This window comes from Phascolarctos cinereus, unplaced genomic scaffold, assembly GCF_003287225.1.
Source record: "Phascolarctos cinereus isolate Bilbo 61053 unplaced genomic scaffold, phaCin_HiC Scaffold_5;HRSCAF=322, whole genome shotgun sequence".
NCBI classification, from domain to species: Eukaryota; Metazoa; Chordata; class Mammalia; order Diprotodontia; family Phascolarctidae; genus Phascolarctos; species Phascolarctos cinereus.
The window spans coordinates 36,819,833-36,847,051 of record NW_027555958.1 but is presented as its reverse complement, the minus strand read 5'-3'; the positions used below and the strand labels follow the sequence as shown (position 1 = coordinate 36,847,051).

Below are 27,219 nucleotides of genomic sequence, written 5' to 3'. Positions count from 1 at the left end.
GATTTTTTAATGTTTTTTTTCTGCAGGAGTTTCCTTTTTCCTCTTGGTCTTTTTGTAGTTTTGCTATCAGAAGCAATCCCAGAAGAGCTTGAAGAGACAGATTCCTTAAATTTTGGGCATTGAATTGTGCCTCCCATGCTCCCCAGTGCTCTGTCTCTTGATTTGCAGACCCTGTTTCTGCTTTCTTAATAGGTAGGGGTGGCAGAGGAGAGAGGAAGAGAGAGAATTCAGAACTGAAATAAAATAAAATTGAATCCAGAGAATTTTATTTGTTCACTCACGCTCCTTATCCTCAGATTGTATGTTGTTAGTCACAGGAGGCATGCTGGGACAGATATGTGTGTGAATGCAGGTCATGGGTCATAACTACTGGAAAATGACTTTACTCCGCCCCACTATTATTAATACACTATTGGTATCATCTTCACATACAAAAGACGCTATAGCTTTGTCTTATTCAGTATGAATTGACATGACGCTAAGACAAATTACCTTTTCAAAAGTTTGTTTTATAAACCGTACATGATTGTCCTTCTGGAGACTTTGAGTTTAGAAACAAACTAAAAGGCAATTCGTACAGGTCAAGAATGTGCACCCGCTTCCGTAAGGAATAGGATATGATTTTTTAATTTTAGAAAACAAGTTCCTAGATACACATACGTAAATATTTGTTACGGTATTTGGTGCTTGAGTATTTTAATTTTCAAATCCTGTTTTTAGCTTGCAAAATAAAAATTTGTTTATAGAATTTCAAAGATTATGTTGAACTGACCTGTCTCTGTTTTCCTTTTGTTAAAGATCCTGTGATCCTAAGAACTTTAGGACCATAACAGCAGTGTTAAAAGTCTGACAGAGAACTAGTAGCAACACAGATTATTGCTTTCTTTCAACAAGTGAGTGTAATTGGCCGTGCAATATAGGATTTCCTTGTTAGGCCTGTTTTGCTTCCTTCAGTTTTTCTCTCATTGTTCTGCCCACCCAGTCTTCAACTAATACTGTACAGAATTCTTTTTAGAAAATATATCTCTGGGGGGCAGCTAGATGGCACAATGAAGAGCGCATCAGCCCTGGACTCAGGAGGACCTGAGTTCAAATTTGGCCTCAGACTCATAACACTTATTAGCTATGTGACTCTGGGCAAATCGCTTAATCCCAGTTGCCTCACAAAGAGAAAATATAACTCTGTCACTCGTCTTTGTAAGAGATTGTGTGTTAGCGTTTTGGCAAAGGTAATAATATACATGGTCTCCTGTGTTTTCCAGTGATTCTGTGGTGGGGAAAGTTAGAAGTTACTGGGCTCTCTGTTTCGCTGATACTCAGTAGTCTTTCTGGGAAAACCATGACATCAAACCAGATATTATGTATTCAGAACAGAGCCTTTCTTTGACTGCTTGTCCTTGGCTCCCCTCCCTCAAAGAGGCTGGTCATCGGCTGATGGGGCGTCGTATGAACCCGGAGTCAGGAAGGCCCAAGTGCAGGTTTGGCCTCAGGCCCTTCTTAGCTGTGTGTCCCCTGGCAAGTCACTTAATCTTCAGTTTCCTCAGCTGGAAAATGAGGGTGATAATAATAGCACTTATACTGAAGGGTTGTTGTAAGAATCAAATGAGATAATATTTCTAAAAGCACTTAGCACAGCCTGGTACATAGTAGTATATATAATGTAATGTAAATGATTATTCCCATTCCCTATCCCCTTCAATCCATAGACTTAACTGGTTTTTTTTCTACTAGTAGTTTAAAAATAATAATAATAAATTGGTAATTTTATTTTTAATTATCCTAAATTCCCTCCTTTGTCCCTCTCCGTAAGTCTTCCACTAGTACCTCTTATTAGTAGTTGTATGCACTTTTTCTCCTTTGTATGTGAACTGAGGAAATATGGAGGGTTTTGGTGGCTGTTTTTTTTTTTAATCCTGGCCTTGCAATTAACCTTTAAACCAGCTTGATAAGAATTCTACCAGTTACCTCTTGATAGCCAAAACGCAGTGTTTTTTCCTTTAACTCATTTCTTAATAGTACTGTTTTTCTCTTCTCTGGCCCCAGGTGAGGTTGCCATACTTGGTGGTGTGGGAGAAAAGAATGAAAAACTATGGAACTTTACCAAAAAGGCCTCACACATTCAATTGGACAGGTAAAGGAATTATTGTTACCTTTAGTTTGTTTTTTGAGAATTGAACCTAGTATGCGCTATTTCTCTTTATTACAGATAGTTGATTTTGAGGAAGATGGAGAGTATTCATTTCCAGGGTATACCCTCATTTTTTATTTTTCTTACCAGTATTACTTATACACAGTTGTGGTGGCTCTCTGCCCTTTTTTTTTTTTTAACAGAGAAGGATTATGGGTATGAAACATCGCACATACTATTAGAGTTGGTTGATATTTTGGTTAGTTTTGTCGAACTGCTTTTTTTTTTTTAATCCTAGTTACAAGAATATGGCTCATTGGGCAAGGGGATGTATTCAGAAATGAAAGTGATATGGAAAAAGATAATACACATTTTAAAAAAATTAAAACAAACAGTAGTAACCATCATCTCTTTCAGTTTTGCAGATGTTCATGTAAAATGGAAAGGTCAGATGGTTTTAATTTCCAGGCATGTTGCTGAGACAGAAACATTCCATAGATGTAAAAGCTAATCTTTGTAAATTTGACAGTTGAGACCCTACCAATTTTCTACAAACTCTGTGGTTATGTTTCCTTGTGGTTGTAAAATGGGAACACGTTAATAACATCTTGCATAACTCCTGCTTCTAGAAAAGTTACTGGGCTTCAGCACCCTTCAGAGTTTCGACAGCATGTGAGCGATATAGAATTGGAACAATTACTCAGTCCCTCATTTTATCCTCTTTAGTGTCAATGTTTTTAAGCGTCAGTAAGCATTAATGTGGTTTCTCCAGCTTGCCAGAAGTGCCTCTCCTGGTTGATGTGCCATGTTTATCTGCTCAGTTGGATGACTCAATTCTCACCATAGTCAAGGATCAGATTTTCAGTCATGGCACAGTTGCATCTCGGCCACCAGTACAGATAGAAGAACTCATAGAAAAGCCAGGAGGCATCATAGTGCGATGGTGTAAGGTGAGTTATTCAGTGTGAGAAGTTTGCTTTAAAGTGTTTGTATAAGTTGATGCCTTGTCTTTTATTTCATGTTTAGGGCTTCAACTAATTTTCTTATTGTCTCAAAATAAAAATCCCTTTATGATCAAAATATGGTAAAAAGGAACTTGAACTGAGATCGCTATTCTAGTATGAAGGAGACAGTTGTTTAGAAAGGTGTCTTACTTCCTTTACACCTTCCTGTACATCATTTCCCATCACCGATTTTTCAGCTCAGCTTTGTAGTGGGTTGGGGACCTGTTGCAGATGGGTTCAGTAGAAAAGCCAGAAGATGTTGCTGAAAGTTACCTGGCCTGCCTCCATCTCTGTTCACTACTGTTCTAACTTTTAGAACACTTCTAAAATAAAATTCATAAAGAGTGTTTTCTACTTCAGTACTTCATTCTTTGAAAATTTTCACATTAAATTTGCACGATGTATATAAGGGTTCATCTCTTGTGATGTCTCAGCTGTTGACAGATAACGTTATTTATAGGTCACTACCCAGTTTTGTGAAAACGTTATTTACAAGTGTGATAAATCTTAGTTCTCTTAAGGAGCTATGGTATGGGGACAGCTAGGTGGCACAGTGGATAGAGCACTGGCCCTGGAGTCCAGCCTCAGACACATCACATTTGCTAACTTTGTGACCCTGAGCAAGTCACTTAACCCCATTGCCTAGCCAAAAAAAAAAAAAGCAGCAGCAGCAGCTGTGGTATGGAAGACAGCAGTAATATTAGTAATGCTCAAATAAAATAGCTGTTAGTAATCTCCAGTCATTGAAAACAGGGCCTTTGCTCCATGGAGCAGCTATAGAGAGGAGACAGTTGATGTGTAAATCTTTTGTCCCTAGCACTGTATTTTGTCTTCAGTAATCTCTTACGGAGTCGTTTCCAGAGTTGTATTTACGTACCATACTTTTAAAAAGCAGGATTGTTCATCTTCCCTAGAAGCTATAAATTACTCAATTCAATGGATGTTTATTAATCGCTTCTTATGTGGCAGCTGGGGAAGATGACGTACTGTAGTCCTTGATCCTCAAGGAGTTTACAGTGTAGTTGTTCACTGGGGTGTGTCTCATACAGCCTTCTTGAGTATTACTGCCGACGTTTAATTGGAATTTGCTCTTTGTTGTCATGAGGAAAGGAAAGAGAACACTGGTTTTTAGGTGCTTCTCTTCGGAGATCTGAGCAGTGATATTGAAGGAAATTTATCTTTTGGTCATTGAGCTCACAGGAAGCCTTTCTCTGCAGGTTGATGATGACTTTGCAGCCCAAGATTACAGACTCCAGTTTCGTAAGAGCACATCAAATCATTTTGAAGATGTGTACGTTGGTTCTGAAACGGAGTTCATAGTATTGCATATAGACCCCAATGTTGACTATCAGTTCAGAGTCTGTGCTAGAGGGGATGGTCGGCAGGAATGGAGTCCCTGGAGCGTTCCCCAGATGGGCCATTCTACACTGGTGCCTCACGGTACGCCACTGTTTTTGTCACGTTTCTGTAGCACTGTCTCTGTATCAAAATGTTACATTATGTGCCTTTAGTTCCTCAGGGACAGTGGCTTGGGATGGATCTTGACCTAGAGGTTTAGAGCATGGGAGTGAATGCAACTTTCAAATTCTGTCCCATTCTACTCCCAGTACTTTGTCACCATTGAGAAAGATTCTTAGCAATTTTAATGCCTTGTTTTATAATAATAACAATAATAATCATACACTAGCATTTATAATTTAAGCACTTTGAAGTTTGCAAAGTGCTTCACATATGTTATCTCATGTGGTTTTATGACCAGAGATAAGTCTAAGACAGGTGGGACTAGACAGGGCTGTGGAAGTTGACCTAAATGTGAAGATTTCAGAGTCGCTTATAGACTTGAGTAAGGAGTTTAGCAGGTCTGTGGGCAGAGTTTTCCTTGAAGGGTTTGAAATTGACCTTACTATTTTAGCAAAAGTTAGACCCAATTGTATTTTAGATTAGTAATCAATTTGACTGGAATAAAATTTCCCCAGATAAATTAGATTAGAGTAAGCTGGAATAAACGTGATCATAGTTGTATTGGGGAGAAGATAGAAGATGGCATTAACTAGACATAGGACTTGGCATCTCACAGCTAGGTAGGAACAGACTTGTGAGAATAACTGTCAAATTATAGCATGTATATTGATCATGTATGATCTAGAATAATGATTCTTGTCCGTCCTTACCTTTATCTCAGATGTGTACAGTAAAGGTATGATTCTATCAATTTTTCATATTTTTGCTTCCAAAAAGAGTGGACAGCTGGCTTCGAGGGATACAGCTTGAGCAGCCGAAGAAATATAGCGCTCCGGAACGATTCCCAGGCCACAGGGGTTCTCTACTCCAGTGCTCCAACCTATTTCTGTGGGCAGACATTAACCTTCAGGCAAGTAGATGCTGGAATATGTGTGGGACACTTAGGAAATGCGTTTTCTTTGAATGTCTTTAGTCTTTACTTCCAAAATGGGACACTAAAAATTTAGAGAAAGTTTATTGGTTCTGGGTTTCTTGGGCATTTTCTTTAGGATGCTAAATGGAAAGTTAGTAGGTTCATAGTGAAATCAATACTAGTGCTGACTGTTATTCATCAGTATTAAAAAGCAGACACAGTCGTAGCATTACAGATTAGGAAGTCAAAGAATGTTTTCTTCCAAGTTTTGTGTATCAGTTGTATATGTGGGTGTGAAAAAGACTAGCAATAAAAACTTACTGTCTCTAGCTGTACTCTTCCCTCAAAACCAAATTATTAGGTCTCTCTGTCAGCTATCCCTTTTATATTCCAAATCCCTGTCACTTTCATATATTTTAGTTTGTTCATTTTCACGGCATCTAATTTGTGAATCCCAAAGTCACTTTTCCAAATTAGTCTTCTTAAAAATCGAAACTTTATTTAGAGAAGGAAATGTTTACCTGAGTTTTCATTTCTACACTTTTGTTTTTTGGGTTTGTCTTGTCTTGTTTTGCTGTATTTCAGTCCAGCAAGGCAAATGCTTCTGTAAATTTCAGATCCTAAGAGGATAAGGTTTCATTTTCAAATATGGCCCCATAATAGTTATATCACGTACCCTCTATCTTCCATGAACACAGCTCTCTGTTCCTTGTGATACAAGACAGGGTGGTGGCATTTGGAGATTTTTTTTAAACCATCAACTTCTTCTCTAGCCAAGTTTTTTGAACTATTAGCAAGTATCAAAATGTCCTGTTTCGTTGATGCCCCTCTCCCAATCACATAATGGTGTTTATAATTAACAGTTAAAGGCCCCCAACAGCAAAAGTGATAAAAACATGGAGCTTGGGTTAGACTACAGTTGTCACTGAACAGTCAAGAGTTTTTGAAAGCGTCAGTATACTCACCCACCCTTTTATTCATTATTTAAGAATCTGTGAGTTTGGCTTCAGCCAGTGGTTTCCCAGGTGTGGGCTTGCTGCTGAAGGGCACTGCTCTTCCTTCCCTCACCCTGACTCCAGCCATGATGCCTGTGAGTCTGTGGCTGCTTTCAAGTCAGTTCTAGCCCATGTTTAAAGTAATGGTAACTGGGATGGAGAGCTGTCTGGAGACCTCCTCCAAGAAGTGACAGTAGCCCCGAAACTTAACAACCTTCAAGTGGATGACAAAGAAAATGCTCATCAAGAAAAAATATACTGACAATGGAAAAAAGTGGTAGTGATCCTTTCCAGTCCTCCACTGTGTGCCAGGATGGGGAACCTGCAGCCTAAAGGCCACATGTAGCCCTCTCGGTTCTCAGGTGTGGCCCTTTGACTGAATCCAAACTCCACAGAACAAATCCCCTTCATAAAAGGATTTGTTCTGTAAAACTTGGACTCACCCAAGGACCTAGAAGGCCATGTGTGGCCTTGAGACTGCAGGTTCTCCACCCCTGGTCTGGACCAATTTAACCATAGATATTGATGCCTATTATCCTGAGAACTGGGATGAAACTATAAAAGTGTCACTAAATGAGCAGGACCGTAAAATCAGTTGTGTGTCACTGAGCCGGGCCTTTTGCCCTGAGGTCAATAGTAAGAAGCAGCATCTGGTTGCACAGAAGTCGAAGCCAGATGCTCATTTGGCCCAAATTCTGGGCCTTGGCTCTCCTTGTCCTCGTTGTCCAGATTAAAGCTGTTGGTCTCAAAAGCCACCACAAATTCAGAGCTAAAGTTCCGTGACAGGTAAGAAGCCTTCAATCCCTCCTAAAATAAGGCCTCAGCCAATGCATGGCCTCATTGAGGCTGTAACGATGTTACTGTTTCCACTTAATATGACAATACTGTTTCTTTCCAGAATAAATTAGTCTTTCAGCTTCCTATAAAAAAGCATGTCGATTCTGTCCTGAGCAAGGGGAAAGAAACCACCAGTGTTGCTGTATGAAGGGAGCCTTATAAAAAGGGGGTTATCATTATCAAGGCCAGTTCTGTCGGGTCAAAATAAATCCCTCTGTGGTATAAAAGAAGGTGAAGCACCATTCAGAAGCATGTCATCAGGAGCTGCAGCTGCCTGTGTTTCTAAAGTCATGCTTTCTTCAGCTTTCAGTACCAAATTCAGAGAGAAGCCCTGAACTTTTGAGAAGAGAAGGCCCACTTTAAGAAAAGCATCTATCAGTAGTAGAAGATCTACACTAACTAAATATCCTATGGAGGAGAAAAGCTCTTTTGTCACTCACCCAGATAGAAGATAATTGAAAGTCTCATCTCTGCTTTGTCTGCTAGTTATGTCTTACAAGGAAGTGTAACGATTGCAGAAGAAGAGCAAAGGTTGTTCACTGATTAAGTGGGTAAAAAAAAATTTTCTGACTCTCTGAACTTAAAAAGGATGTCCAAGGAAAGGGGTGCTTAAAACTTGAAAAAACTAATTGAAAATATCCCAGATGCCAAAGAAATGGTTAATCGTCGTGTGTGCCTTTCATGCCTTGAACCAATTACAAGCCTCATAGAAAACATCATTCCAGTAGATGAGAAAGTCAAGGTGGGGAGAAGAGGGTTGGACAGGCCAGATCTGCTGGAAAGAGAGGAGTGTGCGTTGCTGGCCCAATCTACTACCTGCTGCTGCTAGGTTCGGAGTTGGGATCCAGCCTTCTCGTTTTAGAAATGAGGATGTGGAGACCCACAGCGGTTGAGTGACTTTCTCAAGGTCACACAGGCTAGGATTTGAACTTTGAGGCCCTTGTTCTGAACCCAGCACTCTCATCCCTTCCCTTTCCACACTGCCCATGGCAGCTCCTCTGCCTCCAAACCTCTGCTGTCCTAACACAGCTCAGGCCCCTTTACCTCCCTGACAGTAACCTTGCTTTCTGCTCCTCTGCCTTGACATTTCTGCATGACACTTTTGTGTTCACCAGCACATTTGGTCTTATTTTAGTTAATAATTTAATTATTTTAAGGGTAGAGAAGCCCCTTCCCACTTTGTGTTCTAGAATGTTCCCCTTTACTTCCTACATCATTTCTGCTTCTAGCTGTGTTTTGACAAAGCATGTCATCAGACAAATCCTCTTAGCTGATGGATATTTTCCTAGAGAACCTACAGTGTTCCTGAATGTCTGATCTAAGAGCTGATGCTTGTCTTTTCTTTTTAGAGGTCCCTAGACCTTATTAGGAGGGGATGTGTTTGGGAGCAGATGCGGTGGGGGGTAGTGCTTTCAGGAGAAAGTGGGTTTGGTAAGATGGCTGTATTCATTCCTTTGATAAGAAGGCAAGGGCTGGGGAAATAAGCCAGAGTTGCGGAAATAGAACGTGTGGTGGAGGGGGAAAGGGCTTTATCTAGCCCTCTCATTTTACATGGGTTGGGGGGAGGTTCAGCTAGCTGGAATGACTTGTCTTTGTTGGTCACAGTTAAACCGATGGTGGTGGGTACGTGGTCGGATGTAGCGTCTAGCACTCATTACTGACTCCCCTCTGCAAGGCCCTGATTCAATAAGAAGAAGAGCTAACATAGAGCACTCTAAAGTTGGCAGACCTCACCTGGTCCTCACAACAGCCTCTCAGTCAAGTGCTATGATGGTCCCTGTTTTACATCCATTTACTTAAGTGCCTGTTACTTTACTTTTCCCTCAGTGTGTTTCCAGTCTGATAAAGCACTGTGCTCTGAACACTGCTCTAATGCAATTAGAATGAAATAAAGGCTCTATGGTCACACAGAGAGGAGTGAAAGGTTGGGGCATGAGGGGGTCTAGTTTGGAAAAACCAGGTGAGGTTTTGTGGAGGACATGACATCTGAGTTGGGCCTGGAAAGGAGGAAGGAGTTTTATATGCAGAATTGTAAAGAAAGTACATTCTAACCCTGAGGGTCAGTCTGTGCAAATGCATAGAAGAGGTTAGGAAATGACTAGCAGCCTAGTTTGACTGAAATGCAGAATGTATTCAAAGGACTCGTGTAAAATCATGATGTGAAGAAAGGATGCCCCCTGATGGTAATGGGCCTTGAATGCCGGAACACTAGATTTACATTTATATTTCAGCTGCCGTGGAAGGTTTCTGAGGAGATGAGTGGCTTAATTAATCAGCTGTGTACATTAGCCAGAGCTTGTGGCCGTGTGAAGGTGAATTGGAACCAGCAGAGACCACAGAAGCAGTGAGGTCCACTAGAAGCCTGGCACAGGAGATTAGAGGAAATATAATGAAGGCTAGAGAAGAATAGTGGGCTGGAAAGAAAAATGAATGCAAGGGATAGGACAGAAGCATGAGAAGACAGAACTTGTCAGATGTTTGGAGGGTGAGGAAGATATAGTCGAAAGCTGGTCACAGAGTTTTGAGAACAGTGACTTCAACTTAAGTCGGGAAATTGGGCCCAGGGTTCAGGTGAGTGAGGTTGTAGCCATGTTCAGCTTGAAGTTTGAGGACAGTATGTGTGGGTGTGGCAGGTATTTGAAATTCGAGCAGTGTCCAGGGGTGTTAGTGGTAGAAATATAGCTTTAGTAATCTTCTGTGTCGATTATGAAAGTCATAGGGAAATCCAAATAGGATTCTAAGGAAGAGAAGAGAGATAAGAGAAGGGGGGCAGCAAGGCTGGGGTCTCAGAGCCTTAGGGATGGAAAGGCCATGTCATTCCTCTTCCCCTCTCTCTCCACCCTCTGAAATCCCCTAAACAGCCCTTCTGGCCTTTGAAGGCATTTCATAAGAGGAGAACCAGTTGTCTCCCAAGGCAAGCCCATTCAAGCCCATTTTGCTTAAGATTAATCAGTCAGTTTTGTCCTAGCAGTGGAGACTTCAAAATCTTGGCACTGCTTCCATATTTTGAGACAGAATACACTCTCTTGGGAGGATGCAGCTTAGCTGAGGTTTTGTGTTTTGAACGTGAGTTCTCCCATACAGATGCAGTGTAGTTCAGGTTTTTTCTTAACTGTGGTTACAAAAGAGGGAAGGGTCAAAGAGTTGTTGTTTTTTTAATTCATTATTTATTTATTTTAAAGCATTCTTTTCTTTTTAAATTTTGAGTTTCAGATTCTCTCCCTCCCTGCTACCCCTCCCCCAAACAATATGATATCAGGTATGCATGTGAAATCATGCAAAACATACCTCCTTATTAGCCATATCACAAAAGAAGAAAAGCAAGAGAGAGAGAAAGAGAAAATTGTGCTTCAGTCTGGACTCAGTTGTCTCCCTGGAGGTGGATAGCATTCTCTTATCAGGAGTCCTCTGGAATTGTCCTGGCTCACTGTGTGGTTCAGAGTAGCCAAGTCTTTCTTTGTTGATCATCATGACGACATTGCTGGTACTGTCTACAGTGATCTCCCCGTTCTTCTCACTTCACTTTGCATCAGTTCACGCAGGTCTTGCCTTGTTTTTTGTTTTTTCTGAAACCACCCCCTCATTGTTTCTTATAGCACAGTAGCACTACATCACAGTCATGCCACAGCTTGTTCAGCCATTTTCCATTTGATGAACAGCCCCTCAATTTCCAATTCTTTGCCATCACAAAAAGAGCTGCTGTAGATATCCTTGTACACATAGGTCCCTTTCCTATTTCTTTGATCTCTTTGGGGTATAGGCCCAGTAGTAGTATTGCCGGATCAAAGGGTATGCATGATTCCAAACTGTTCTCCAGAATGGTTGGACCAGTTCACTACTCTATCAGCAATTCATTAATATGCCTATTTTCCTTCATCTCCTTCAGCATTTGTCATTTCTGATGGGTGTGAGGTAGTGCCTAAGAATTGTTTTAATTTGTATTTCTCTAATCAGCAGTGATTTAGGGCATTTTTTCTTATGACTATAGATAGCTTTAAAACTGCAGGTTCATATCCTTTGACCATTTATCAGTTGGGGAATGACTCTTATTTTTGTAAATTTGACTCAGTTCCTTATATATTTGAGAAATGAGGCCTTTATCAGAGAAACTTGCTGTTAAATTGTTTATATTACTTCATTGTCTGTGGTACCTTTTAGCAAAATGTAGTTTCCCTAATTATCCCTTTCAAATAGGTTTAATTTTGCTTTGTCTGAGATCATGATTGCTACCCCTGCGTTCTTTACTTCAGCTGAAGCATAATGCTCCAGCCCTTCATTTCAACTATGCATATTTTTCTGTTCCAAGTGTGTCTCTTGAACACAATATATTGTTGGATTCCAGTTTCCAGTCCATTCTATCTGCTTTCATTCTATGGGTTATCTCACCCCATTCACATTTACAGTTATTATTACTAACTCTGTATTTCCCTCTATCCCATTTTCCTCTGTTTTTCCTTTTCTTCCTCTTTTTATCCTGTCCTTCCTCTAAAGTCTGTTTTGCTTCTGACCACTGCTTCCCCTAATCCTCCCTCCCCTTTACCGGCCCTCTCATATCTCTTATCTCCATCCCCATCTCTCTCCCCATTGGGTAAGATAGATTTTTATACCTCAGCGAGTGTTTATATATGTTCTTCTCTCTTTGAACCAGTTCCAGTGAGAGTGAGGTTGAAACATTGTCTGCCTCTTTCCCTCCCCATTTTCTCCTCTGATATAAAAACTTCCTTGCACACCTCCTTTATGTACAAAAATTTGCCTCGTTCTACCTCTCCCCTCTTCATCCCTCTTTCTCACCCCTACATTCTTTTTGTGGAGATCATCCCAACATAATCAATTCATAACTGTGCCGTCTGTTTATACAGACTCCTTCTAACTGCCCTGGTGATGGTGATAATTGTTGATAATAGTGATTAAATAGTGATGAAGTTCTTAGGAGTTACATGTATCGTCTTCCTATATAGGAATGTAAGTAGTCATGTTTACCTTTTTTATACTTCTCTTGAGTCTTCTGTTTGAATGTAAAATTTTCTGTTCAGCTCTGGTCTTTTCATTAGGAATGCTTGGAAGTCCTCTGTTTCATTAAATGTTTATTTTTTTTCCTCTGAAGGATTATACTTAGTTTTGCTGGGTAGGTTTAGACAAAGAGTTTTTAACCCAGTGAAAACAAAACCCAGATGACATAAGCCAATTCTTTTACAAAATGAACTCACTTTAGCATTCTCTACTGCGTTTGTTTATTTAGTTTTGATGACGGGGAGAGGACAGTGGGTATGTGCTACAAAATCCCTCTGTTTGATCATGTAGCCAGCTCATCCCTCTGGATGCTTCTCAGTCGTAACTTCTGATTTCTCTTCTTCCCGCTTATCGTAGGGCAGCAGGGAATAATAGAGACAGAATTAGGAGTAATGGGGAAAAAACATAAGAGGTGGAGTCAGAAGACCCCTCTTATCATGTGACCACGAGCAAGGTCTGTAGTCAGCATGCATCTCTCAAGTGCCTGTGATGAGCAGTGAGATATAAAAACAAAAATGAAATGGTTCCTGCTCTCAAGGAGCTTACATTCTATTCAGGAAGACGATATGTGCAATACAAAATAAAGCAGATGGGGTAGAGAGGAAAGGTACCAGCAGTTGGGGGAGCGGGCCATGCTTTACATCTCCAAGTAAGAGAGCAGATGAAGCAGAGGCGAAGAGGGAGTGAATTCCAGGAATCAGGACTGCCAGTGCACAGGCATGGGGATATTCAGATGAATAGCTAGGAAGAGGATAGGTAATAAGCCCGGGGTTTCCATGAAAATCCATGACCATCATTTGCTTCTTGGCTTGCAACTATTTGTATGCCTTATAATTTGAGTAAATAGCAAAACTTAAGAGGTATTAGGAAGGCTGCCTAATAATAAAAGTAGAAAATAGCTAGGACCTGACCAGTTTTCAAGAAACAATTCTGTTGCTGGAAATATCTCACTTCTTCCTGAAAAGGTGTGGTAGGAGAGGGGCTGAGCTTCCAGTCCCAGTCCTACTACTCTTTACCTTTCTGTGAATCATTTTACATTTTGGGGTCTCAGTAGTCTTTCTTTATAAAGTGACGGAGTTGAAATAGGTGATCTTTAAGACGAAATAGGTGATCTCTCCCAATCCTGAATTCTATAGGTCAGAATTAATTTTTTTTTTTTTAGGCAGTTGGGGTTAAGTGACTTGCCCAGGGTCACACAGTTAGTAAGTGTCAAGTGTTTGGTCTGAGGCCAGATTTGGTCCTCCTGACTTCAGGGCCAGTGCTCTATCCACTGTGCCACCTAGCTGCCCCCATAAGTAACTTTAACTAATCACTTGGTACTAGATGATTCCAAAGGAATCTTAAGATGTTTTTATTCTCATTGACCTGATAATTCTGAGGCAAAAAAAAAGACATTTTTAATTAAGCCCCTTGGTGCACCTGGGTATTCATTCTCTGTAACCATTTGCTTATAAATACATTCATAAAATTTGAAGCAGTAAATAAATCTAGTCAGAATTGAATATATGGTGGATGGTATGGTTAAAGCTCATAGAGGCTTACTTGTCTAATAATTTCCATGGTAAAAAGATTATAGATTCAGGGCTTGAAGTCCACAGGGGTTTTTTCTTTACTACATATCGTAAACTCCTGCCTTTGTTATCAGTGGGGATTTCTAATCCCAGAGGATTAGAAAGCCTAACAACATATTAAATACAGCGTGGTTCCGATCTTGAGTCTTGATGTATCTGGATAGGACTAATTTAACCCTAAAATGTTTTCCCTAGAGCATCCCCAAATGGTTTCAACATTACTGGATTTGTTTAGAAAGGTGTTCATTGATAATTTGGGGAGGAGTCTGGATGGGGATAAAAATAGTATTGACTTCACAGACTCACATATTGCAATGGAAAGTTTAGAGGCCACTCCTCCAGACAAATCAGAAAATCGGGAAACCTGAACATCCCTTTCACACAGTACCTGACATCTGTACCATGCCTGGGCGTCTACACCATGCCTGACATCTGTGCTATACCTGACATCTACAGCATATCTGTATCCAACTTTTGCTTGAAGACTTCGCGGCAAGGGAAACATGATAGCTCTTAAAGTAGTTCATTTCACTTTAGGGTAGTTTTAAGTGGTTTTTCCTTACATCAAACTAAATTTGCTTCTGCTACTTCTACTCCTTGCTCCTAGTTTTGCCTTCTTGGGCCAATCAGAACAAATTTAATCCACCTTTCATACTCTGGCACTTCAAACACTTGCATACAGCTGTCCTGTCCCCCATCCATCTTCTCCCTTAGTTGCTTCAGTGGAACCTCATTTGACGTAATCTTGTCACCAGCTTTGTTACTCTCTTTGAATGTTTTCAATATGGCCCTGTTTCCAATGTGGCCGCTACAGCAATACTCCATTTGTGGTCTGACCGTGGTTGAACCCAAGGGGACTATTGCCTTCATAATTGTCACACTGCATTAGTATTTTTGGCTGCCACATCACGCTGTTGATTCATGTTGAGCTTGTGGCCCATTAAAACCTACACATCTTTTCCACATGAACTATTTCTGTTTAGCAATGCCCTGTCTTATCCATGTGAATTTGGGTCTTGTCTTGAACCTGTTGCAAACACATTTATCTTTATTAAATTTTGTCCTTTTAGATTGAGTCCAACATTCTAGCTTGTCAGGATCATTTTGCATCCTGATCCTTTATCCAGCATGCTCTCTGTTTTGGGTCATCAGCAAATTTTCTATCTATGCTTTTATCCAAATCATTGCCGAAAAATTTTAAATGAAGTACTTGGGAATAGTCCTCTGGAAATCTTCCAACTTGGCATCAAAAAACTAAAGACTGTACTTTGCTTCTCACCCTTCAGCCAATTGAAACCCATTTAACTGGTGTTATCTTTAGCGCATCCCTGCCCATCTATTTCACAAGAATAGAATGAGAGGCTGTTAAGTGCTTTGCCAAAATTTAGGTAAATTGTTTAACGTTCTGCTAATTTTCTAGTTTAGTAACCCTGTCAAAAAAGTAAGTAAAGTTAGGGTGGTTGATCTGCTCTCAGGGAAGCCATGCTGACTTTTTGTCTAGATGTTCACTAACTATTGCTTTAATAATTTTAAATTCTGCCAAGAAATAAAGTTTACTAGCCTAAAGTTTGCTCATCCCGCTCTTCCCTTTTTTGAAAATTGGGATGGCACCGGCCCTTTTTCAGTCCTGTAACACCTTATCAGTTCTTCACAATCTTGGAAAGTTCATTGACTAGGTCAGCAATCACATCTGCCACTTCTTTGAGTTCTGTGGGATGTAGTTTGGCCAGACCGAGAAACTTGTACTCAAAGGCAGTTTGTTAGGTGCTTTCTTACTAGCTCACTTGCTGTTTTGGGTCTCAGCTACCATAAGATATTTTCCCACTGTCCTTTGCAGTCCAGAGATCATTCATTCTCCTTTTCTGAGAAAACAGAAGTAAAACGGGTTGAGCAGCCCTGCCATTTATTATATACTGCCATGTATTATCCTCATTCCATCCAACCCATGTGATGGTCCCCTTTCTTTTATCCTTTGTTCCTCATATTCACTTTCAAGGGTCTATAATTTTGACTGTGTTTTTTTTACTGGTTTTGTGAATATTGATATAGATTAAAAATCCTACAATTCAGCAAGCAGTTCTCTAGGGTGCAAAGCGAAGTTAGATGCTGGGATAGAGTGACCAGAACAAAAATGTCCTGGCCTTCTAGGAGCGAAGACTCCTCCTGGAGGGTAACAACACTTACACGAGTGCACGGGTAAGGCCAGGGGGAGGGGAATGCTCCCTAATTGCGGGAGGCCCCGGAGCTCAGCCAGGTGGGCAGGGAGCATTTCCCAGAGGCAGGAGAGGGTTTCCAGGCATAGTGGAGCTCTCTGGGGAAGCCACGATGGGGAGGTGGAATCTACAAGAGCAGAACCAACAGACCAGTACACACGACCACCACGATCGGGCACGTGAGAAGACCATTCGAAGGAAGGCCGTCCGGGTTTGGAGTGAGTGAGAATCCTCATTTGTGGCCTGCTCAGCAGCCTCCTTGCTCCTCCTCCTGCCTCCAGGCTTTCCCTTCATCCTTCTTATCCCTCTGTCTTTCATCCACCTACGAAACTGATGTCCCTAAGACCTTCCTTTGGCAAGCCGTTCGTTCTTTTGGGTTTCCTGCCCAGCTGGCCCTGGACAGTAAAAGAAGTGACATGCTCCCAGGGGATTAGCGCTGGAGAAAGCTGGGGGCACAGCCTTCCTCAGCTGCTGCCACCATCAGCCCAGTGATGAGAGGAACAGAAATTTGTGCAGCCTTTTCTGTGTCCTGTGTGACCTTCTTGAAAGTAGGAACTTGCTTTCAGGAAACTTGTTGATATATCATTGTAGTTTGAGATAGTTAGGCCCGCTGTTCTATTTTACGTGAAATAGAGGCTAGCTGAAAAGCAATGGATACAAAGATTTTTTCCTTGTCTCTGACTGCTATTCAAGTGAACCCATCGGGGGTTTTCTTGGCAAAGATACTGGAGCAATTTGCCATTTCCTTCTCCAGCTCATGTTACAGGTGAGGAAACTGAGGCAAACAGGATTAAGTGACTTGCCCAGGGTCACACAACTAGTAAGTGTCTAAGGCCAAATTTGAACTCACAAAGATGAGTCTTCCTGACTGCAGGCCTGGCACTCTATCCACTGTACCACCTAGCTGCCTAATGAGGGCTAGATTTAAATTTTTTAGATGAGGCAGTTGGGGATAAGTGACTTGCCCAGGGTCACAAAGCTAGTAAGTGTCAGGTGTCTGGTCTGAGACCGGATTTGAACTCAGGTCCTCCTTACTTCAGGCTGGTGCTATATCTGCTGTGCCACCAACTGCTCATGAAAGGTTATATGCTGCCTAAAAATTAGGAGAGTGGGAGGTTATGGTTATAGTTTTCACTGTTATGGATAGGGCAAAAACCAGACAAGATATAGACGAGATTATTGTGGAGAAAATAATTAACCTGAATTATATGAAATTTGAAAGTTTTTGTATAAATAGGATTAAATCAGCTAGAATTGGAAAAACTATTCAATTAAAAGATTTTTCCCCAGTTACTGTCTCTAACAAAAAAATACAAAATACAAAATATATAAGGAATTAACACAAATATGTGCACAATTAGGAGTATTAGACAAATGACCAAAGGACACGAATAGTTTTCAAAATAAATATTCCCTGAAAAGTGTTCAAAATTAGTAATCTGAGAAATACAAATTAAAATAACTGAGGTACTATCTCACGTCCATCAAGTTAGAAAAGATGGGGAAACTTCATTATTGGACAAGCAGTGGGAAGACAGTAGACTATGAACTGGTTCAAACTTTCAAGAAAACAATTTAGATTTATGCAAGAAAAATCACTGAATTGTTAATGTCTTTTGACTCAGAGATCTCATTTCTAGAATAATATCCAAAGGCGGGTTTTTTTTGTTTGTTTTTTCCCCCCTAGGCAGTGTGGTTAAGTGACTTGCCCAAGGTCATATAGTAAGTGTTATGTGTCTGATGCTGGATTTGAACTCAGGTCCCCCTGAATCCAGGGCCAGTGCTCTATCCACTGTGCCACCTAGCTGCCCCTCAAAGGCAGTTGTTGATGGCAAGAGAAGACCTCTGAGAATAAAAATCTGGACAGCAGCGTTATTTCTAACAAAAAGCTGGAAACAAAGTTATGTGCCCAAAAGTTGGGGGAATGGCATTGATGAAGGGCTTTAGGTTTGCAAAATGCTTTACATACATCATTCCATTTGATACTGAGAAGTTTTACAAGTCAGAGATTGTTGTGGTATAAAAAGGACAAGTGTGAAGAATCATTTAGAGAAATCTGGGAAATGTTTTATAGAGTGATACAGGTAAAGAAAGAAGGCGGGAAGGATAACCTACCAAAGGGATGCACAGTGCAGTTAAGATCAAATGGAGAAGCAAGAAGACTGGGCACATCTGATGGCCGGTGCACACTTGAGGACCTAGAGGGCCACATGTGACCTCAAGGCTGCAGGTTCCCACCCCAGATCTAGAGAGTTTGCAAAGTCCTTATCACTCCTTGTCCAAAGTCCTAGTCACTTCTGTTATGTTATATGAGCTTTGTAAAGTGTCTTTTGGAATTTCTCTATCTTTTGTCAAAATAACATCCTATTGATTTATTTTCAGAAGTTCTGCGTTTTAGAAACATTAGTTTTTTACTTTAAAATAAAATTGTATTTTAGGGGCAGCTAAGTGGCGCAATAGATAAGAACACTGGCCCTGAAGTCAGGAAGATCTGAGTCTGACTCCTACCTCAGATACTTGACACTTAACTAGCTGTGTGACCCTGGGCAAGTCACTTAACCCCATTGCCTCACCCCACTGCCCCCAAAAAAATTTTTGGAAACTCATACAAATGCAAATTCAAATAAAGCAAGATTGAGTAAAATGCTTCTATCTTCATACTAAAACATTTAAAGGAAATTCGGCTACTTTGGTTTCAGATTGTCCTGTAGACATATTGTGTTTCTGTTCAAAGAGAAGCAATTCTCAAACAAACATACTAGGTACTGATGAATTTGTACATGCCTATGACTACAGAACTTTGTTCCCCTTATCACTATTTTGAGAATTGTTTTTACAGATTTTGCTAATTTGGGGTTTTATGATTCTGCTTGGAAATATTAGATTCCTTCTAATATCCTCAGACATCTAAAATAGAAACACCCTCTCCCCCAAATATCTTAGTTAAACTGTTGACTTGGATGAAGAAAACCCTCTCTGAAACATGATTTGATTCTTAGATTACACCCCTCCCTCTCATTATCTGTTACTCTAAGGAAGAACCTTGGGTGGTAAAGTGCCATCCTGTTAACAAAACCCTTCTCAGGGTAACCTACCATTTCATGTTAATCTTTCCACTCCCAAGTACAGATGTACCTTCCTGAAATGTGCAGGAATGATCCTGGGGACTGAAATGTTGCTTCACTCTTAGGCCAGTTGTCAATTATGAAGCTGAGTGACAGACAACGTGGGAGCCAGTCTGGCACTAACACACACACAGAGGCTGACCTGCTCCATTTCGGGAGGTCGGAAGCCCAAATGCTTCACGGAACCTGATGGGGAAAGTTTGGGCATGGTGATAACCACAACTTGCATTTCTGTAGTAAGTTTGGGACTGAGTGTGAAATAGAAACAGGCATTTGGGACCTTCAGAAAGGAGAAGCCCCCCAGGATTGTTCTGCAGGTTCTAGAATCAGAGCCCGGTGGGTAACCAGATTAGAGGTTGTTTTGGGGTTTTTTTAATCAACTTTTACCCTTCTCATGCAGAGTGGAAACTGTGGGCCAGCCAGATAGGCGAGACAGCATAGGAGTTTGTGTGGAAAAGCAGAATGGCTACGACTCTCTGCAGCGAGATCAAGCAGTGTGTATTGGTACAAATGGTAAGAACTAACTTTGTTTTTAAATGTCTGCATAAGACACTCAATAAGATATTCTTATACAAGGCCTGTCTAGTAAGAGGTAGTTAAGGTCTTCCTGATCTCCATCTGTGCATACATGCATACACACATACATACATACATGTGTATATATTACTGTGACAAGAGACATTACAGTTTCTTTCACCTCCAGCTTTACAGATAGGATGTCAATCTTAATTTTACAGATGAGGGGAATGGGACAGCTTGGCTAATGTCACACTCCTAGTTCATGGCTGAACAAGATTAACCCAGGTCAGGGAATCAATGCAATAAAATGGAAATTTGAGGCCAAATGTCTGGGTTTAGATCTTCACCACCACTTAACTAGTTCTGTGATGCTGGGACCTCCATTTTTTTCTGTCTGTAAAATAAGGGGATTGGACCTAGATCAAGGGTTCTTAACCAGGGTCTGTGAATGTGTTTGGTTTTTAAAATAACTATTTCAGTGTGATTCCTTTCTTTCGTAATCCTACATATTTTATGCATTTAAAAACATTCTGTGGGGCAGCTAAGTGGTGCAGTGGTTAGAGCACCGGCTCTGAAGTCAGGAGGACCTGAGTTCAAATCTGGCCTCAGACCAAACACTTGACACTTACTAGCTGTGTGACCCTGGGCAAGTCACTTAACCCCAGTTGCCTGAAAAACAAAGCATTCTGAGAAGGAGGGATGGGGTCCATATACCTCACCAGAATGCCAGCGAGGTCCACAACCCAGGAAAGGTTAAGAACTCTCAACCTAGACAGTCTCTCCGAGGACCCTTCCTGATTCCCAGTCCATTGTTCAATTACAACACGATGATACCATTGGACGAGTCAGTTTTTGACTAGTTCGTGTTTCTGTGTCATCGGTGTCTTTCCTTGTACTGGCAACAAATCATTTAGTTATGATCTCCGAAAGACCGAGATTCTAAACCGTTTAAGCCACAGAGTTTGTTAATATAACTAATATTCAGGGGCAGGTAGGTGCCACAGTGGATAGAGCACCGGCCCTGAAGTCAGGAGGACCTGAGTTCAAATCCGGCCTCAGACACATAACTCTCACTAGCTGTGTGACTCTGGGCAAGTCACTTAACTCTCTCTCTCTCTCTCTGTATATATATATATATACATACACACACACACACACACACACACACACACACACACACACACACACACACACAAAAAACTAATATTCTTAACTTAGCCAGAGTGAAACCTTGGTTGGTTGTAGAATCATGGTTTGAATGGCTCCTCTTCGTTCAGCTTCGCTGTACACGTGCGAGTGACGTTCTGGCTCTTGCAGGTGCCGTTTTTGTCAATGGGAAGGAGATGACCAATCAGCTGCCAGCAGTTACCTCTGGCTCTACTGTCACGTTTGACATGGAAGCAGTGACCCTGATCACCGCTCCTAACAGTGATGCTGGGAGCTCTAAGCTGAGAGTAACTATTAGCTCTAGTAATAGGGAAGTGGTTTTTGACTGGCTACTTGACCAGTCATGTGTTTCTCTTTACTTTGGATGTTCGTTTTTTTACCCTGGTTGGAAAGTGTTAGTGTTTTAGCCTTGTGATTAATTACTATTAGGTGGGAGGTTTTTGGCAGAGATATCCTCAGCCACGTTTAACTAAGTGACGAAGCTGGACTCATCTCTCACGTAGGCAATTTAGAAATTGAATGCGTTTCTAACAGGATTCATTTAAAAACATAGGCAGTTTTTGGACAAAAGCATAATGTAGTCAAGTTTATTTCCAAGTATGTGGTAAACAAATATCACATTATGATAAAATTTAAATGAATTTGTCAGAAGAAAATGTGGAGGAGGGGAGTAGGTGGGGAGTTCTTTACACAGCCTGTCCTGAAACCTTTCACTGCTTATTAATTTTGGTTGTTTTGATGGAAGAACTACATTTGCATGCCCTTACAATTAAATCTGCCTATTTTGAGACCAAAGTTTTATAGAAAGCTTTCAGACATGATGCAGTTGTAGTATATTAACAACATAGATGGAATGTAAGTTCTACATTGTCTGTTAGGGCTCTTATGAATTGCAAATGTGGAACATTCCAGTTTTCTTTTTTTACAATGTCTGCCCTCTCTTCCTATATAGATTTTAATTTATAACAAAAAAAAAAAGATCCAACTAGAAATCAAAGTCTTGTTTGCTATCTTTCATTAGATTAGCCCTTCTTCACCAGTGTGCCTTGTATGTTCAGGGAATTTGATAGCAGTATTGAATTTTTGCATTCAATAATAATACTTAAATCTTCAAAGCATTTGACTTTCTGTGTTTTTTTGTGCCTGAAGCAAAAAAGCCTTTAGTAATCTAACCAAAGTATTTTCTTTTGCTCAAACTTTGTAGTGAAGTTTAACATATTCTAGAGCAGGGGAGGGGAACCTTTGGCCTCAAGGCCACCGGACTCAGAGGGACACAGTTGAGGACCTAGAGGGCCACATGTGGCCTTGAGGCCTCAGGTTCCCCACCCCTGATCTAGAGGATGCTCACAGGGTAAAACTACTCACAGAAGTAGTCCATGCAGTGTTAGCCACATTACATAGATTGGTGTACGTGTGTGCACATGTGTATACGGCACATGATCTCTAGGACAGTTTATCAGCTTGTTTGTCCTTTAAGGACCAACCAAACATAAGATGATACTTGATTTTTGAGATAATTTTACATTTGTGTAAAATATTTATTTTAAGGCCCTACTATGTTAAAAGGATGGTCTTAACGAGCTGTACCAACTTACAAAAAAATCTAATGTGAATTTTTTTATCGGTAGGAACATGTTTGAAAAAACAAGTTTGATATTTTTGTAAGATAATTTATTTTGGGATTCAGTTCCCTGTTTGACAATCATGACATTGTCCCTTTGATTTTTTATATATTAGCAGTCTTTCATTTTGGTTTGTGATATAATTAAAAGGATGTGGCAGATGAAATATGGCAGATGTAAATGCCTGATGTATTAGTGCTGAACTGAATAAAATAAAGTACAAAACACATGTGCATCTCTCTCTCTCTCTCTCTCTCTCTTTTTTGCAGGAGACTTAGTAAACCTGTTTCTTGTACCATTTAAGCAAAAACATAAGACCCATTCTTTAAATGAAATTTATGCTTTTTTTGGTGGAGGCAGGAGGTGGTGGGATAGATGTTATTAAGTCTTTTTTTAAAAACCTATTATAACAGAAGGAAAATGCCAAAGTTCATTTTCAGCAAGATTCATTTGTCTCATTTCAATCATTTAACAAATATAGCCTTACTCTTCTATTTAAGTAAAAACTGTGTTTCTCCAGTAGAGCCTTAACCCAAACTACTTTGAATTCTAAAAAGTAAGCCAAATACTAATTTTTACTCAAATTATGAACCAGTGTTGCTTAAAACAATACTGCTAATGAATCAGTTTGAAATGGTAACTGGACTTATCTAAGAAGTCTAGTATAAACAGATCTGCCAAAGAAAACTGGTTTACAGGTTCTGTAATTAATGAGCCAATTGTGACTGGCAACACAGTTCAGTCTTGAGCTTACTTTAAGCTCTGCTGAAGTAAAATTCAGGAATAAATCCAGTGTTGGGTTTCGCAGACGCCTCACCAACAAGGAAAAGAGAAAGAAAAAACCTCAGCTTAAATCAAGAAAAGACAAACTAATATTTTTGTTTGTTTTTTTGAGGCCAGTGGAGTTAAGTGACTTGCCCAGGGTCACACAGCTAAGCTAGTAAGTATTTGAACTCAGGTCTTCCAGACGTCAGGGCCGGTGCTCTATCCACTGCACCACCTAGCTGCACCCCAAACTAATATTTTTAAATGGGCAAAGGAAAGTGTCAGTACAAATAAAAACATTGTAGAACAATTGAATAAAATAAAACATTAGAAGCAATAGAGAGAGAAGAGAAACTATGCAGGCAGATCCTGACAGACCTCCCCAAATGCATACAATGAAAGATAATGAACGCAAACTGCCAGCGTTCAGAAAAGCAAGAGACTAACATCAAGTAGAAATTGATACTTCTGTTCCTCCTATGTATTGATATTTCTTTCAAAGCTGGGAGGGACAGCTAATATACTGGATGATCATATGAGTTAAGACATTAAAAAGAAAGGAAAAGGGGCAGCTAGGTGGCGCAGTGGATAGAGCACCGGCCCTGGAATCAGGAGGACCTGAGTTCAGATGTGGCCTCAGACACATAACACTCACTAGCTATGTAACCTTGGGCAAGTCATTTAATCCCAACTGCCTCACCAAAAAAAAAAAAAAGGTGAAGAAAATGACCGATATAGAGAACACAATAGGAAACCTTAGTAAGTTCATCTAGAAGCAATGAACAAGAGAAATGGGAATTGCACAAAACTCAACTGGAAATAGAAGCTTGAAAAATCACTCAATTATGCAAACTATTGGAAAACAGAGACCCAAGTGAACCCCCGGGAACAAAGATCTTCCCGGCAGTAATCTCAGGATTACAGATATCCTGAAGGCATTAATAACGAACCTTGAGGCCAAACTGGAGATACTGGTGGAATAGAGTCCTTGTACCTAAACAAGGGAAGAACCCAAGATCTGTGCTGCTAACCTCCCGGATGAAGGCTGCAGTGTGGACTGGGTTCACTACAGATCGGTCTTTGGTGTTTACTGTGTTCTCACTGCTGCCGGCAAGTCCTTTTTTTCCTTCCCTGATTGACTGTCCTGTTTCCTACAACAGTTGTTCCATATTAACTTTTCTCAAGCTGCTTCCTTTTTTGTCAGCAGAGAACTTCACTTCTTTCATTGCTGAAAAAGTAAGTCCATTTGTCCAGAGTTCACTCTTCTTCCCTGTTCTAGCCAAGAATCTTCACACCATCCCTATTCCTTTTCTTTGCTCCTGTCAATGTTAAAGATGTCTTCTTGCCCCATCTGCAATCTACCTCCTTAAAACTCCTCCATTGCCTTATAAACATGCCTGGAATTCCACCATCCTTTACATTTTGTTGTGCTCTTTTACCGCCTCAATCTATATGATCCTACGATGCTTTTTGTAGCCAAATTCCTAGCAAAAGCAGTTCATTGCATCTATTTCTCATCTCGCACCCTCTCATTTATAATCTGGCTCTGATCATACTACTCCTCTCTAGGATTACTGATAGATGCGTTGATGAAGCTTCTCAGTCCTCTTTGACTAGCTTTTGACAGTTTTGATCACCCCCTCCCTCACTTGCTCTTTGTGTGAAAATTTCCTCCTTCTTATCATCAACCTTCCCTGGATTCTTTGTTCTCCTTGTTTTGGCCCTGAGGGTTGTCTCGGATCTTTCTCTTTCCCCTTTCTGCACTTTTGATGATCTTACCCATATCCTTGTCTATTCTGTTATCCAATTCTCAAATTTATACATCTCTCCCTAATCTCTCCTTGGAGCTCCAGTCCATTACTGCCCTCTAGGCATCTCTACTGGGATATCCTGTACGCATGTCAAAATCAGTAGGCCACCATGAAACTCATTATCTTCCCCTAATCACCCATCTCCTCTTGTTGAAGACACCATAAACCTAGTCACTGAGACTTACAGTCCTAGAGTCAATCTCAGTTCGTCATTGTCTTACCCCACAAATCCTGTCAGTTGCAATGCTTTGCCAATACAATTGCCACATTTTTTGCATCTGTCCCCTTCTCTTCTTCCTAAGAACCCTACCTTTCTAATGTTATCTCTCCTTCCGACAGTTGCCAAAAGTCTTACAGCCGAGGGCTGTCCTTACTATTGCCACCAGGCTAAAAAATCCTGAGGTTGGGATTCCAAGGCCTTCAGTCTGACAGCAGCATATCTTTCCATGCTTATTCCATGTTACCACCCTTCACACATGCTTACATTACAGCCAGCTCTGCTTCTTATAACAAGTTCAGCTCCGGCGTAGCCTGTTAGGAACCATTTCTTACTACTCTCGGGTTGTAAAACTCTCTTAAATGGTATCTTGTACTTATGTAAATGTTCTAATCCTCCATTTTTTTAAATCACAAATCTTACGTATTTATAGGTGCTTAATAAATACACATTAAGGTGTAGCTAGGTGGCACAGTGGATAGAGCACCAGCCCTGGAGTTAGGAGGATCCAAGTTCAAATCTGGCCTCAGACACTTAACACTAACTAGCTGTGTGACCCTGGGCAAGTCACTTAACCCCATTCATTGCCTAGTTGAAATAAAAAATAAAATAAATTCACATTGAATTAAATGTGCTGAATTGATAAGAAAAAATGTTACTATGTCTGACTCTCCATGACCCCATTTGGGGTTTTGTTGGCAAAGATGCTAGAGTAGTTTGCCATTTCCTTCTCCAGCTCTGAGGCCCCATTTGAACTCCAGAAGAGAAATCTTCTAGACTCCAGGCCTAGTACTCTATTCACTGTACCACCTAGTGGCCCAAAGAAAAAAAAATACATGTTGCCAAGTTAAGTACATAAATCACTTAGCAAGCAATAATGATCACAGCCAACTTTTACAGGGAGGATTTAGAAATTGGCACATTTACAAATTAAGGAACATAGGCCATGTACCTCATAATTATCTGCTTAGGCTCTTCTACAGATAATGAATTTTCAAAAACCCTAAAAGACTTTGAAAATTTAACAGATAATTTGAGTTTTTATGTAAAAAAAACAAACCTCCCCAACCATAAGTTGTATTTAAAAAAAACAATCAGAACTGAAAAGTTGCTGTCAGTTTGAGAGCAATCAGAACACTAAATCACTGAATTTCAGGGGTGTTTAAGATTTAACAGGTAAAAACCTAAAAAGACAAAAGGAATAGGACCAGGGTAATTCCAAAATGCAATTCCTCTCTTTGATGAAGGGGAAGTCTTGAAAAGTCAAAGATCTTTTCTTTAGAGCTGAGTCTTCCAGATTTTTAGGTTAAAAGAAATAACCAAACATATATTCTGTGTGGAGTAACTGAAAACTTAAAATTTAAAGATAAAATTTAGTGTTAAAAATGTAATTCATAAAGCAGCATAAAAGCTTCAAAGTTATTTAAATTCATGTCCTTAACCTCTGTAGCCCCCTGCAGGAATAAATCATATTTACCTAGGGCTGTGAGATTTGCAAGTGTTTTATCACATCCATCCTGTGAAGTAGGTAGTTATAAGCAGTTATTCCCATTTTTCATTTGAGGTGACTGAGGTTGTGACTTGCTAAGGTTCACTTTGCTAATGTCAAGTGGGACTCCAGTGTGTGCCTTATGCCACGGTCAACACTTTCTCTCAAAGTACTTTCTCAAAATCAGTCTAAAGAGTCCAAGCTTATAAAAAGGTACTGTGGAATAATGGTTGGAAGAGTATTAACCAGTACCTGTTTCTAGAATTAAAAATGGCCATGGCTAAAGTCCAAACCAACGTGGAAACGATGAGTACCATTGATTCGAGTGGCAGTTTTCTTTAGCTTTTAGAAAGGGTCTAAATGTTTGGAGAA

At 40.3% G+C, this 27,219-nt stretch overlaps 1 protein-coding gene across 4 annotated transcripts in view; it reads left to right on the top strand.

The window, feature by feature from the left end:
- Positions 1–27,219, top strand: part of CRLF3 (cytokine receptor like factor 3) — a 75,676-nt gene that overhangs the window by 18,173 nt on the left and 30,284 nt on the right. For 3 of the 4 annotated variants that reach the window (XM_020963262.2, XM_020963263.2, XM_078154820.1), the window contains exons 3-7: positions 2,044–2,131; positions 2,901–3,078; positions 4,350–4,572; positions 5,371–5,503; positions 19,658–19,770. In XM_020963262.2, the coding sequence (XP_020818921.1) occupies positions 2,044–2,131; positions 2,901–3,078; positions 4,350–4,572; positions 5,371–5,503; positions 19,658–19,770 (735 nt within the window). Of the gene's footprint in view, positions 1–2,043; positions 2,132–2,900; positions 3,079–4,349; positions 4,573–5,370; positions 5,504–19,657; positions 19,771–21,093; positions 22,795–27,219 lie in introns of those variants that run through there. The other variant, XM_020963261.2, reaches the window with a different exon arrangement.